At 42.7% G+C, this 13,230-nt stretch overlaps 1 protein-coding gene and 2 long non-coding RNA genes across 10 annotated transcripts in view; 2 read left to right on the top strand and 1 right to left on the bottom strand.

Annotated features, from left to right (window-relative positions):
* LOC131901588 (small ribosomal subunit protein eS6-like) overlaps nt 1-13,230 on the top strand; it is a 28,247-nt gene that overhangs the window by 8,340 nt on the left and 6,677 nt on the right. For 3 of the 8 annotated variants that reach the window (XR_009376784.1, XR_009376783.1, XR_009376786.1), the window contains exons 2-4: nt 4,090-4,172; nt 5,101-5,195; nt 11,935-12,094. Coding sequence is in view for 2 of the 8 variants with exons in the window: in XM_059252696.1 (XP_059108679.1) it covers nt 4,090-4,172; nt 11,935-12,062 (211 nt within the window). In the remaining 6 variants the exon portion in view is untranslated. Of the gene's footprint in view, nt 1-4,089; nt 4,173-5,100; nt 5,491-10,024; nt 11,062-11,254; nt 11,466-11,934; nt 12,095-13,230 lie in introns of those variants that run through there. The other 5 variants (XR_009376785.1, XM_059252696.1, XM_059252697.1 and 2 more) reach the window with 4 other exon arrangements.
* On the bottom strand, nt 6,641-11,199 carry LOC131901592 (uncharacterized). Its single transcript, XR_009376790.1, has 3 exons — nt 10,512-11,199; nt 8,398-8,919; nt 6,641-6,751 (listed from the first exon to the last, which is right to left on the bottom strand). It is a non-coding gene; the product is annotated as an uncharacterized LOC131901592 (long non-coding RNA).
* On the top strand, nt 9,036-9,656 carry LOC131901593 (uncharacterized). The gene is made up of 2 exons (XR_009376791.1): nt 9,036-9,350; nt 9,437-9,656. It is a non-coding gene; the product is annotated as an uncharacterized LOC131901593 (long non-coding RNA).

The raw sequence follows: 13,230 nt of genomic DNA, 5'->3' as shown, positions 1-13,230 counted from the left end.
TGGTTATACTATTCAGCAAGTAGGTATTGCTCCTCAAAAGTTACAATTTAAAATTTCAGAATTACAAACCTTGCATCAATGGCAGCAATTTTTAGGAGAAATTCAATGGCTTAGACCTACATTTCAGATAACTACTGGAGATCTAAAGCCTCTTTATGATATTCTTAAAGGAGATTCTTCACCTACATCATTATGGGAATTAACCCCAGAAGCAAAAGCAGCATTGGCTCAAGTAGAACAGGCTTTATTAGATTTACATGTTCAGCAGATAGATTATGGCCGGCCTTTACAATTACTAGTCTTGCCTTCCAAATTTTCTCCCACTGGAGTGTTTTGGCAGACTGGGCCTATTTATTGGGTTCATCTGTCTGCTTCACCTACTAAGGTATTGAATCCTTATTATGAATTGGTTATTCAACTATTGTGGAAAGCTAAGGAACTCAGTTTGACTACCTTTGGAAAGATGTTTGACAATCTTGTATTGCCTTATGTACAGGAAATGTTAGACACTTTGCAAAAGGAACATGAATCTTGGTGTTTGTTTCTCTGTACCTTTTGTGGCCAGACAGATAATCATTATCCTAAGCATAAACTTATTGAAAGTTTTAAGGTTTGTTCATTTATTTTTCCCAGGGTAGTAAAACAAAGCCCTCTTAATAATGCAAGGACTGTCTTTATGGATGCCTCTGGGAATGGATATGCAGTGATGGTTAGTGAGAACATTACTGGACGAATATCTACTTCCAATATGTCTGCTCAGCAAGCAGAGTTGTTTGCCTTACAGCTAGCTCTTGAAATGTTTCCTACAGACGACCTTAATATCTATACTGATAGCTGTTATGTAGCTAAGGCCATTGTGGTATAGAAACTGCCCCATACATAGGCCGACACTCTGCTGTGCAAAGCCAACTTCAACAAGTTCAACTATTAATCTGGGCAAGGAAGCATCCTGTGTTTGTTGGGCATCTTAGAGGACATACAGAGTTGCCTGGTCCACTAGCTGAAGGCAATAAAGTGGCAGATCATTATACTCGATGGGAGGTACAATTGGGTGCCATGCCATGAATGTTCAATTGTTTCCCCGCTGTTACTGCCTATGATAATGCTCTACAATTGCATCGTAAATTTCACGTTAATGCTCAGACCTTGCAACATCGTACTAGTTGTTCTAGACTTGAGGCTTTATGTGCACCATTTATTCATGTGCCTTCTCTGGGTGTCAACCCTCGAGGACTTATCTCAAATGAGATTTGGCAGACTGATGTTACTCATATTTCTAGCTTTGGACCATTGGCCTATGTGCATGTGTCAATGGATACCTTTTCTCACTTAATATTTGCCTCTCTGCATAAAGGAGAACGTGCTCAAGATGTTAAAAAACATCTAATTTCAGCTTTTTCCTATGTGGGGGTTCCTTAGCATATAAAAACAGATAATGGTCCTGTGTATACCAGTGCCAGCTTCACAGGATTTTGTAAACATTGGAATATTATTCATAAGACTGGCATTCCTTATAACCCCCAGGGGCAAGCCATAGTGGAAAGGGCTCATCAACATCTTAAAACCGATTTGCAAAAAATAAAAGAGGGTGAGATGTATAGGGATATACAAGGACCTCAAGCTTTACTTTCCATTACACTTTTTACTTTAAATTTTTTGCTTGTTGATAGCAAGGGAGTTTCAGCAGCTCAGAGGCATTTTGGTGGCCCCTCTGTCTCTGATGCTAAGGTGCGATGGAAGGATTTAGCCACCCGTACCTGGCAGCCTCCTGCACCTATGTTGGCCAGAGTGAGGGGAGCTGTGTGTGTTTATCCTTCAGGTGCTGAAAAGCCCATTTGGCTCCCAGAAAGGTGTATATGCCTGGCAGAAGAGATTGATAAAAATGCATCTGTGGATACTGTGACTGATGATGATGCCCATGATGATGCCTCAGGGAGAAGCTGAGCCGTTATGGAGTTTAGTAAGAAATCCGCCTGTGTTACTGCCTGTGAGTATTGATAGCCCTGCTTTTTCCTGCTGTATTTTCTTCTAATTGGACAATTGGTACTGCTGCCAGCAATGTAAAACTCCAAGACAGCTGGCAAGAATAATACCAGTGATATCTCCTTGAATCTGAAAGGCAGATTTCATGATTGCCTAGTCCTGAGTAATACTTCTTTGGCAGACTTTGTAGGTAATTCCAGCATGTCTCGTGTTGTGGGTCTCCCAAGTGCTCCTTTCCCTTTTGTTGTTTGGAATGGTGATGTGGGAGGGGAGGGACTACTGAACTGTTCAGTTCTAAATTGTAGCTTGAATAATTGCTGGAGTGCAAATTGGTCCCATGCAGTGATTGTGAGAATACCTGCATTTGCAGTGATGCCTCTGGAGAGTCCTTCTGATCAGTTTCCGCTGCAACTGAAGAGGACAAGAAGAGACTTTGGCATTCCTGCCCCAATTGTTGCGGCTGTGGCTGCATCTGCTGTTGCTGCTACAGCTGCTGGGCTTGCATTATCTCAGACTGTTCAACAGGCTGCCGTTATCAACACATTATCTGAGAGGGTGGCTGGTGCCTTGGACACTCAGCAAACATTGAATGGACAATTACACTTTGGAATTCTGATGCTTAATCAGCAAGCAGCACTGTTACAAGAACAAATAGATATGTTGTGGATACACCAACATATGTTACATGCTTATGGAATGTCAGAAGTTTGTATAACCCCTCATGCAGCTTTTAATGCATTGGCCAAGGTTGCAGAATTGAATGCTTATTTGCGAGGGCCTTGGAATGGAACATTTTTGAACTATACAATTCAGTTAGCACATGCTATTGTAAGGATTGATGAAACTAGAGTTGTTCCTGTAAATGAGCAGACCTGGTGGTCATTAATGTCTAATGCTGTTGGGTGGATTACTAGGTGGGCAGGGTCTGTTTCCCTCTTATTAATCTGTGCAGGTGGTATGGGAATTGGGTTATTTCTGCTATGCCAATGGCAATGCCAGTTCACTCGACACCGACAGCAAGCCCTTCTGGCCACGTCACCCTCTGAATCTGCACAAGTGTGGTTACAGATAGTACCCAGAGACGGGCAACTCCTGTGGTCCTCATGCAACCTAAGGCAGGGGGCATAAGGGCAGCCCCCTATGACGGGTAAGTTTGGGGATTGCAACAGGTGACCTAAGGCAGGGGCTATCTGATCTTCCACAGGCTGTTCTAGCTGATGTGTTCCTTTTGAAAATAAAAAGGGAGGACATGTCGGCAGCAGTAAGTTTGCTGCCTTCATTTTAAATGCCCTTTTTTTGTCCTGTCCCAGTTAAGTTGTTTGTGTGAAAAATGTGCAGTTGGGTTCCAGAGGGTGCTGGGGATCAGTTCCCCTGTGGTTTTTCCTGTTTGGAAAACAGTGTCCGGCTTGCCTCTGGATACAGAGTAACCATTCCTTGACCCCTGCTGTTGGAGGGGTATATAAGCCCATGTTGGTATGAATAAAGAGAGCTGCTTCCCTGATGAACTGAAACTGGGTGTCTAGAGTGCTGTCTAATCTCGGGGTCCCTCGCCAGATTTCGTGCTCCAGCTGCACGGGTCGCAGTAATCAAACTCTGGATACTGTCGAAATCAGGAGGTGGGGACCCCATCCACTTTTAAAAGTTTTTTTTTTTAAATAATACCCACCATTGAAGGTACATGATATCTACAACCAAAAATATAAGAAAAAATTAAGGTTTTAGAAAACAGAAAATTTCTCATGCTTTTAGATTGACATGAATAAAATAAACTGTCTGTTTTGTCAAAATCTATCTAGTGATCTTGGTAATACCTATGAAAATTCCAATGATCTTCTTCACAAAGCAAGAGGAAAAAATCTACAATGCATATGATGGCTAAAAAGACTCTAGGAAAAAAAATAATCCAAAGCAGGAAAAAACACTGCAGGTTATCAGAACATTTGATCTCAAGACTTGGTTCTAAGTGGCAGGAACAGCATGGTACTATCAGAAAACAGAAGAGTAGACCAGTAGAATAGACAGAGGACACAGAAATGAAGCCACACAGCTAGAACCACCCTGGTCTTTAACAAGATTTTTGTTTTTTATTTATATGTCTGTGTCCAGGTGTATGGCAGTGAATGGGAGTGCCCTTGGAGGACAGAAGAGGACTTTGGATCCCCTGGAGCTGGAGCTACTTACTGGTGGTTGTGAGTTGACAGATTGGATACTGGGAAGCAAACCTGTATCCTATGTCAGTGCAGAAAGTTCTCCTAACCATTGAGCCATCCTTCCAGGCCCCAACATACTTTTGACAAAGATGCCAAAGACATACATTGAGGAAAATGATATTTTTTGAATAAGTAGTTTTGGATATTCACACATAGAGGATAAAATTAGATTCTCATCTCTCCTCCAACCAAAAGTGCAGTTCAGATTAGACAAAGACCCTAAGGTGAGACCTGAAACCACTAGAGAAAAAGCTACAGAAAACTGCTCAATATATGGGCATATGCAAGAACATTCTGAGAAGAAATCCAGTACACAATATATTCCAAGAACTCAACAAATAGGCCTCCAAAAATTAAAAATCATGCTCCATTAGCAAGGAAGCAATCCCCAGCATAAAGAGACAGCCTGGCAAATGGGAGAAGATCAGTCCGCAGATTAATATCTAGGCTCTGTAATGAATTTCAAAACTTGAATATCAAAAAATCTTCCAATTAATAAATGGACAAGTAAATTGAAGAAATACAACTATAATTTACAAAAACTCCATAAACATTTGAAAAAAAGGGCAAATACCACAATCCACTGGAAATATAAATTAAAATTGTGTGGTGATACTATCTCATTATAGTCAGAACTGTCATATTAAGGAAACAAAAGCTTCCAGGGAGGAGGTGGAAGTGAGCTCTTATACTCTGCTGGTCAGAATGGGAACTGGTGCAGCTGCCATGGGAATCAATATGGGGGCTGTTGGTGACTTCCCAAATTCTTTGACAAAATATCTGAGAAAGGAATTTGAGGCAGGATGGTATATTTATTTGGGCTCCTGTTGAATGGTTTAGTCCATCCTGGTGGGGAAGGAGTGGTGCAGGTGTCTGAAGTGGCTGATCCCATTGTCTCTTTGGTCAGAAAGCAGATGAATCCTGTTGCTCAGCATCCACTTCACTTCGCTTTTGAAGCAGTCTGGAACCCTAGCTCATGAGATGGTGCTGCCCAGACTCAGCGTGGGTCTCCCCTGCTCAGTTTACCCTCTCTGGAGACAGCCTCACATACACACCCAGAGGTGTGGCTCCCAGGTGATTACAAATGTAGCCAGAGGGAGAGGAAGATCAATCATCACAGGAGGTTAACAATAACAAAACACTAAAGCTGTCATACTGTCCAGCGAAGCCACTCCAGGGTCTATACAAAATGAATCTAAGTCACATTGTCACAATGCATACGTCCACACCCCCGTTCAGTGCGCCCACACTGCTGCACTGTTCACAGCACTGTGGAACAAAACATGTCACACCTAACAATGGGATACCTGCTGAAGAAAGCTGCAAACAGGGAGTGGAACCAGCCCAAGAGAAAGAAGTATGTTGCAGTCAACAAAGCTAAAAGCAGTTAAGAGATCTGAAGAGCATTTTGACATGGGACACGGAGATAGAGAGTTTGGAAGTTTGCCCATCTGGTTTTTGGTCTTGCTTTTGTCCGGTGTTTCCTCACTCTACCACCTTCCCTACATTTTGGAATGGTAATGTATATCCTATGGCATTATATGTTTTAATTATGTAATCTATTCTTTGATGTTGATTTTGTAGGGGATTACTGTTAGGAGATTGCATGAACCTCAGAAGGGTGAATCTTGGACTTGGAAACATTGTTGATATTGTGATAGACTATGGGAACTTTTGAAGTTGGTCTAAATGCATTTTGTATTATGACATTTTTACAAGCTTTTGGGGGCCAGAGAGTGGACCTCCGTAGTTTGAATGTAATTGGCCCCCATTAGCTCCTAGGGAGTGGCACTATTAGGAGGTGTAGTTTTGGTGGAATAAGTATGACCTTGTTGGAGGAAGTGTGTCACTGTGGAGTTGGGCTTTGAGGTCTCATATATGCTCAATCCATGCAAGTGAGACAGACCACTTCCTGTTGCCTGCACAAGATGCTGAACTATCAGCTACCTCTCCAACACCATGTCTGCCTACATGCCACCAATCTCCCCATGATGATTAACTCTGAAACTGTAAGCCACCCAATTAAATGTTTTCCTTTATAAGAGTCATCATGGTCATGGTGTTTCTTCACAGCAATAAAAACTCTAAGACAATATGTAATATATATGTATACACAACTTGTGGAATACATTTTTTGTTGTGTGTGTATATACAGTTTCAGGGCTGACCACTCTGCATTAGACATTGAATAAGGGGTTCAACCCTGGGAGAAACTAATTCTCCTCTCAGCAGTCATTAGGTGCCTGTAGTCCTTTGTCTAGGGGTGTTCTACATCAACATGTCCGTTGATACTGCTGTTGTCCTGGTCTTGTTTATAGAGTCATTTTTAGGAGAAACTGTTGCAGAGCAAACTTCCTGGTATTTTAGCTTTCACAAGCTCGCTTCCATATTGGTACCTGTTCAGAGACACAGCTGTGATGTAGATGTATCCATTGGTACTGGTCTCCCCTTGACCCACTGGTTTATTTCCGCATTGTGTCCAGTTGTGGTTTCTGTGATGGTCTCCACATGTTTTGTAAAGAGAAGAGTCTTAAATGAGGGATAGTAGCTTCACTTATCTGTGGATATAAGGATAAGATTTCAAGTGTAGTAAGGAATTATGCTAGTCTAGAGAAGTTGTGCTGGTAGATTCTTTTCTAAGGTCCATGACCTCACTAGCTCTGGGAAGCTACTCTGAGTAATAACAGCTTATGAAAGAATTTATATTGACTTACAGTTTTATCTTCAAAAGCAAAAATAAAGCAGAGAGGATGAGCTGGAAGTGAAGCAAGGCCATTCGTGCTCAAAGTTCATCCTTTGTTAGGTACATCCTCCAACAAGGTTCTACCTTTTACAGTTTCCCTAAACAGTGTCACCAAATGGGGACCAAGTGTTCAACTATGGGAGCCTGTGGGGGACGTTTGTGAGACCAGCCTGATTTCATAGTGTCTGTACTAGTTTATGCCTCCACCCACAGCGCATAAGAGTGTTTCTTTCTGTACATCCACATCACTATTGCTTGTCACTTGTATTCCTGATCATAGCCATTCTGCCTGGAGTGAGATGGAATCCTGAAGTAGTTTTCATCTGTGTTTCCTTCATAGCCAAGGACATTGAATACTTTTCAAACTGTTTACTGGCTGATTGGGATGCACAACTTTAATCCCTGCACATGGAAGCCAGGGGAAAGTGGGTATGTGTGAGTTGCAGGCCAAGCCTGGTCTGCACGTGGTGAGTGCCAGGACAGTCAAGAAGTACGTAGAGAGACCATATCTCAAAAAAAAAAAAAAAAAAAAAAAAGAGTTTACTAGCCATTCTGAGATTATAAAATCAGGAGCCTATGTTAAAAAAAGAAGCTGTAACCTTAACAGTAAAATATGGTTGGAGTGCAGAATGTTCTTTTCCCCAGGTAGCTTTGTAGAAAAAAAATGTATAAACCATAAGTGAATGCACTTGAAAGCAAGGACATGAAAGGGAACGGCTTGGCATGTACACATTACCTCTACAGAAAAGGAAAAGGCCTGGGTGGGATACTCTTGGCTCTGTTCATATGACCAAAGATGATAAGACATACCACCAGCTGAATTTCCTCAGTGTCCTTCTATTTGCTTAGGTTAACTGTAAAAGTCACCTCACATTTCTCTTGTTTTAAGAATAAAAGTGGGGGGCTGGAGAAATGGCTTAGAGGTTAAGAGCACTGACTGCTCTTCCAGAGGTCCTGAGTTCAATTCCCAGCAACCACATGGTGGCTCACAACCATCTGTAATGAGGTCTGGTGCCCTCTTCTGGTCATACATGCTGTATACATAATAAATAAATAAATCTTTAAAAAAAAAAAAAAAAAAGAATAAAAGTGGGAAGTGCTTTGTTCACACCACTCTTAAGTCTGGAGTCCACTGGTAATCCCTTATAGATCTTTTCACAGACCTTTTATTGTGAAGAGATTTAGCCTCCCTGGCCAGGGAAGGTAAACAATATAACATTTCTCCTTTCCTTTTCTCCCTCAGAACCCTTCCAATATAACAATCCCTGCTCTCCACCAAATTCATGGCTTCTTTTTTTGTTAACTATTATTGTATGCAAATATGTACATACATATATACATGCATATTTCTAAATATAACCTCTTCAGTCCCTGTTACTTGTATGGATGTTTTCAGGGCTGATTATTTGGTACTGGACAAGCGACTGGTGTGCTCTCATGCTCCCAGCTTTCCTCAGTTACCTGTAGTTTTTTATGTGGGGTTGAAGCCTCATGGGCTCTTCTCTGCCCATGTTCTCTGCCCATGTTCTCAGTCTCATCCATTGGGACTGACCTCTACAACTCTGCATATTGATTGATTGTGTTTTTCTGTAGTGGTCTCCGTACATTGCAAAGAAAAGTTGCCTTGATGAGCAGTGAGGACCACAATTATCTGTGGGCATAAGGACAAATGTTTAGAGATTGTTGTTAGGGATGATGCTGGTTTAGCAAATTAGTGGCTGTAAATTCTCTACCAATAACCATGACCTCACTAGCACTGAATAGTTAGGTTTGTTTCCTGTATCAAGCATGGTTGCCCTCTTGTTGAGCAGGTCTTAAGTCCAATGAGTCCAATTTAGTCCAAGGTACACACACATGCCACAACTGCACCCGGGTTGTCATGCCATGCTGGTTGATGCGGTTCACAGGTGTCAGAGCTGGGAAGGACTGTGAGTTGTCTCCCATCTCTGGAATCTCGCATGGTGCTTTCTGGTACCAGGAAGTCTAATCCAAAGGGAACAGAAATGCAGGTCAGTTCTTGCTCTGGGTACCACAGCCATTTTATATCCTGGGTTAAACAACAGTATCCTCTTTTGGAAACAGTGCCTTTTCAGCTGTTTCCAAGGGCACAGTGCTTTTCATCCCAGTGCTGCTTTGCTGGTCTCCTTTCTCCTGCTACAAAGTAGAGAGAAGAGGGATGGAAAACAGGGAGTTTGGAGGACACTGTGAGACATACGTGCTTGGGTCTGTGGGAAAATCTCACCTCTGGAGCCAGCTTCAGTGAGTTTACATAGCACATGACAATTTCCTAACAAAAGGTATTCATTCCACTGTAAAACTGAAGAAAATACCTTTTTCTGAAGAACTAGAGAAGCGAGAGAGAAGGAATCCAGTTGCTTGCTGTGCTGTGTATTGAGAATGAGGACAAAAAGGAGGTAAGGATTTTTGCCCCACCAGAGGATTATCAGGGACAAAACTTGACTTTGAATTGTAAACCTCTGATATCTTCATATTTTGTAAGATCATGCCACACAGCTTCCAGAAGCCACGATCAAAGAGGATCAAGCCAACAAAACTATCTGCCTTTACCCCTGGGTAACTTGAGATACTCTCTGGCTATACTTGGGGTGAGGGCCAAACTGCTTGAAGGCCTGTACCTGCAATTAGTGTGTGTCTACACCTGGGAGAAGACAGCCTGAAAAACTGGAGGAATAAATAAATGCCTTTTCACCTACAAACAAGCAGCACTATGATTGATACTCCTTATTCCATCTTCCAGTTTATGTTTGGGCCAGGATTAACTATTGAAAAATATCAGGCCTTTTTTTTTTTTTTTTTTTTTTTTTTAATGGCTTAGGTCAGTCTAGATGTTATCTGTTACCACTCTATGAGGCAACAACAAACATCTATATTGGAATATCTTCCATCTCTTCTTTGCCTGCCTCTCCAGAGAGTCCTCTGAGATTTTCCTCTTTTCTTCCTTCCATCCCCTTGTGAGCAACCACTAGGAAAGGGAAGGCTGCTATACTCTGGCAGAACTCTTAGATCCCTGCATCCCACCACCCTCTCTCCTTAGGGACCACACTGAAGGGAGCCTATAGAGACCAGTCACTCTTGACTTTCCACACTGTGACCTTGATGAATCCTTTCAGATGAATGCTGGTGTGCAATTTGCTTTCTCCTTTTCATGCAGACATGTCCTCTAATCCACGGAATAACGCCACCCACATTTACCGTGGGTTTCCCCATCTCAATTAATTTAATCTAGAGAAATCTCACGGACAAGCCTAAAGGCTGGTCTCCTACATGATTCCAGAGCCTTTCAAATTAACAATCTTAAGAAGCACAAGAATTATCTCAGCCAATTAATTAATTTTTAGAAGGACAGAGTCAACATGTCAGCATTTTGCAACTCTGATAAACTAATGGATCCAGATATACATTCCCAATTACTATTCACGACGCAACAAATTTTGTACATCTGACAGAATTACATCACCTAGGAACTACTTGTTCCACATATGCCCACTAGTTGGGATACTCAAACTTACAAACAACATCTTAAAAAATTAGGAAACAAAGTGATCAACGAACACCTGTGTTCAAACGCCTCACTCCACCCAGGGCAGAGCTCTGAGGCTCCTGGTGCTGCAGGCAAAGGCCAGAGACCAGCTCACAGGGAACTAACTTCCTCCAGGAGGCTGAGGAGGAAGAGGAAGTGCCTCTTCCATGTAACCTTGGAAACCGGGGGAGGCATTCTGGGGAGGCTTTCCCTTAGCACCACCCTTAATCTGCTCTGGCAGCCTCAGAGGCGGAGCAACCCAGACTCCTGCATAGCAGCGGTGACGGTGGTAGGGGCAGGGAGCTAACGGTGGAGTCGCTCTGCCCCTTTGGTCTGCATCACTCAAGGAGGGGGAGGGAACGGCCATCACGCTGTCCTGGCTTCCGCGGCTCAGTGCCAGCCGCTGCGCTCAGCGTAGAGCCCGGTGCTGGCACGTGCCAGGGCGACGGTCCCTGGTTCTTGATCCTGAAGGGGCTCTTCCTTGTCACAAGCTCTTTTGGCTGAATTCTTGTGACGATTTTGTTTTGCACGGTCCTCTTCAAGATGGGGTGGCTGCGGCACCCTCCGGGACCAGAAAATCCAAGGTGAGGAGAGCATTCCACTGCCAGGTTCCCTGTAGCTCGGAAGGGTAATCAATTGGAAAATTCGGGCATGGGGAGAAGGATTTCTTCTTTAAAAGAAGCACTCTTCCTTTCCTCAGGGATTTCCATTTCAATTTATAATCACCCATTGATTTCCTGGTGTTTTTTTTTTTTTTTTCAATTTTCTGATGTACAAGCAGTTTGTTTCCTTCCTGCTCCTTGTTATCACTATCCCGAGAGATCCTGCTGTATTTCAGACATTTACACAGTGACGCGATGAAGAGGACCTGATAAAGGGAAGAGTCAAGGAGTTATATCGTGTTGACTCAGCTCCATAGTCAAAGGAGGGTTGAATAAGGTCCTTCTTACAGCCCTGTGAAATGTTTAATGCTCAATGATTCTGAAAGGTAGTTGTTTATTACCAAAATGTTTCATTTGCTTACTGAGTTCCAGGCATTTGCCTAAGCTCCCGATTCTGTCACTTAAGCTTCTTCGTGAGCTGAGTTCCTTCATTATCTTATTCTACAGGTGAGGAAACGGAAGGCACAAGGATTAAGTAGTCTTCAGAGTTAGTAAAGCCTAAGATTTTAGATAAAGCCTGAATGTTCCTCCATTCATGTGCGACTGTAGTTATGTTTGTTTTCATGTGCACATGGATGACTTTTCAGCTTCCAACAGAATGAGTTTTACAGCTCTACAAATCTCTAGGTCCAACACCCACTCGTACACTTAGAGAACTTAATGGTTTCTGTAAGAGTTTTATCCTGGGGTTTTTGTTTGCTTTTTGATTCTTCTGATTACTTAAAGTTGTTGAAGTTATACTTGTTAATTTTAGAAGTATGGTTGCCTTGAATGTTGAGCGTGTTTTTGTTTTAGGCAGATGTTGTGTTTCTTTTGGGGGACACACTGGATGCATGGGTTACAGAAGTCGATCATATGACAACTGCTTCAGCTGGAGACGTTGCCCGGAGAAGATCTCATCACATTTGCCAAGAAGCAAATGATGCTACTACAGAGAGTAAAGCAAGGTGCACAGGTACGAGGTTTGATATTACAGTGTTTTGTTTTGTTTTCTTTTGTTTTCATTACCTAACATGAAATCTAGAATGTGAGCTTGAGAGCAAGCATTACTTCTCCATGGTCTCTGCTTCAGTTCCTGCCTCCAGGTTCCGCACAAGTTTTACCCTGACTTCCCTCAATGATAGACTGACCTGGAAGTGCAAGATAAAATAAAACTTTTATTTCCCATCTTGCTCTTGGTCAGAAAAAGGAACTAGAATAGATAGTTAATCTTCATGCCAAATTTGTCTGGATTTGAAATCACCTAGGAGACACACACCTCTGGATGTATGTTTTGGAGAGTAGGCTGGGCTCACATTCAGTTTCCTTTCTTATAGAGCCCATGCCACCTGCCTAAGGGTGGTACCACCCACAGTGTTGGCAAGGCCCTCCTCCATCAATTAGCAATCAAGCAAATGCCCTACAGACATGCCCACAGGCCAATCAGATGGAGGCCACTCTTCAGTTGAGGTTTCCTCTCCCCAGCCTTGTCAAGAGTCTCCTGTTGTTTACAGCTGCAGATGACAGGCTAGCTTCATGGGATTCCCCTGCCTCTGTTTCCCATCCTGACAACAGAGTGCTACCACATCCAGCTTTACACAGGTTCTGGGGATCTGAACTCAGGTCCTCATGCTTGTGTGCCAAGTACTTTACCCACTAAACCAGCTCCTTGGCCCACATTTTAAAAAAATGGTACTAGAGGTAGAACCCAGGGCTTTGAGCAAGTTCTACAAGCATTGTACTCTTTTTTTTTTTTTTTTGGTTTTGGTTTTTCGAGACAGGGTTTCTCTGTGTAGCTTTGCGCCTTTCCTGGGACTCACTTGGTAGCCCAGGCTGGCCTCAAACTCACAGAGATTCGCCTGGCTCTGCCTCCCAAGTGCTGGGATTAAAGGCTTGCACCACCACCGCCCGGCAAGCATTGTACTCTTGAGCTGTATGCTCACCCCTCTTTTTATCTTGTATTTAAGACAAGGTCTCACTAAGTTCCCAGGCTATCCTTGAATTCACACTGTTGTTGTCTTGGTCACTTTTCTGTGGCTGTGATAAAACAGCATGACCAGGGAAAGACATAGAATGAAGGGTTGATTTAAGTTTATGGTTCTAGAGAAATAA

The sequence above is a fragment of the Peromyscus eremicus genome, unplaced genomic scaffold, assembly GCF_949786415.1.
Source record: "Peromyscus eremicus unplaced genomic scaffold, PerEre_H2_v1 PerEre#2#unplaced_113, whole genome shotgun sequence".
In the NCBI taxonomy this organism is placed as follows: Eukaryota; Metazoa; Chordata; class Mammalia; order Rodentia; family Cricetidae; genus Peromyscus; species Peromyscus eremicus.
This window is presented reverse-complemented; position numbering and strand designations above follow the sequence as displayed.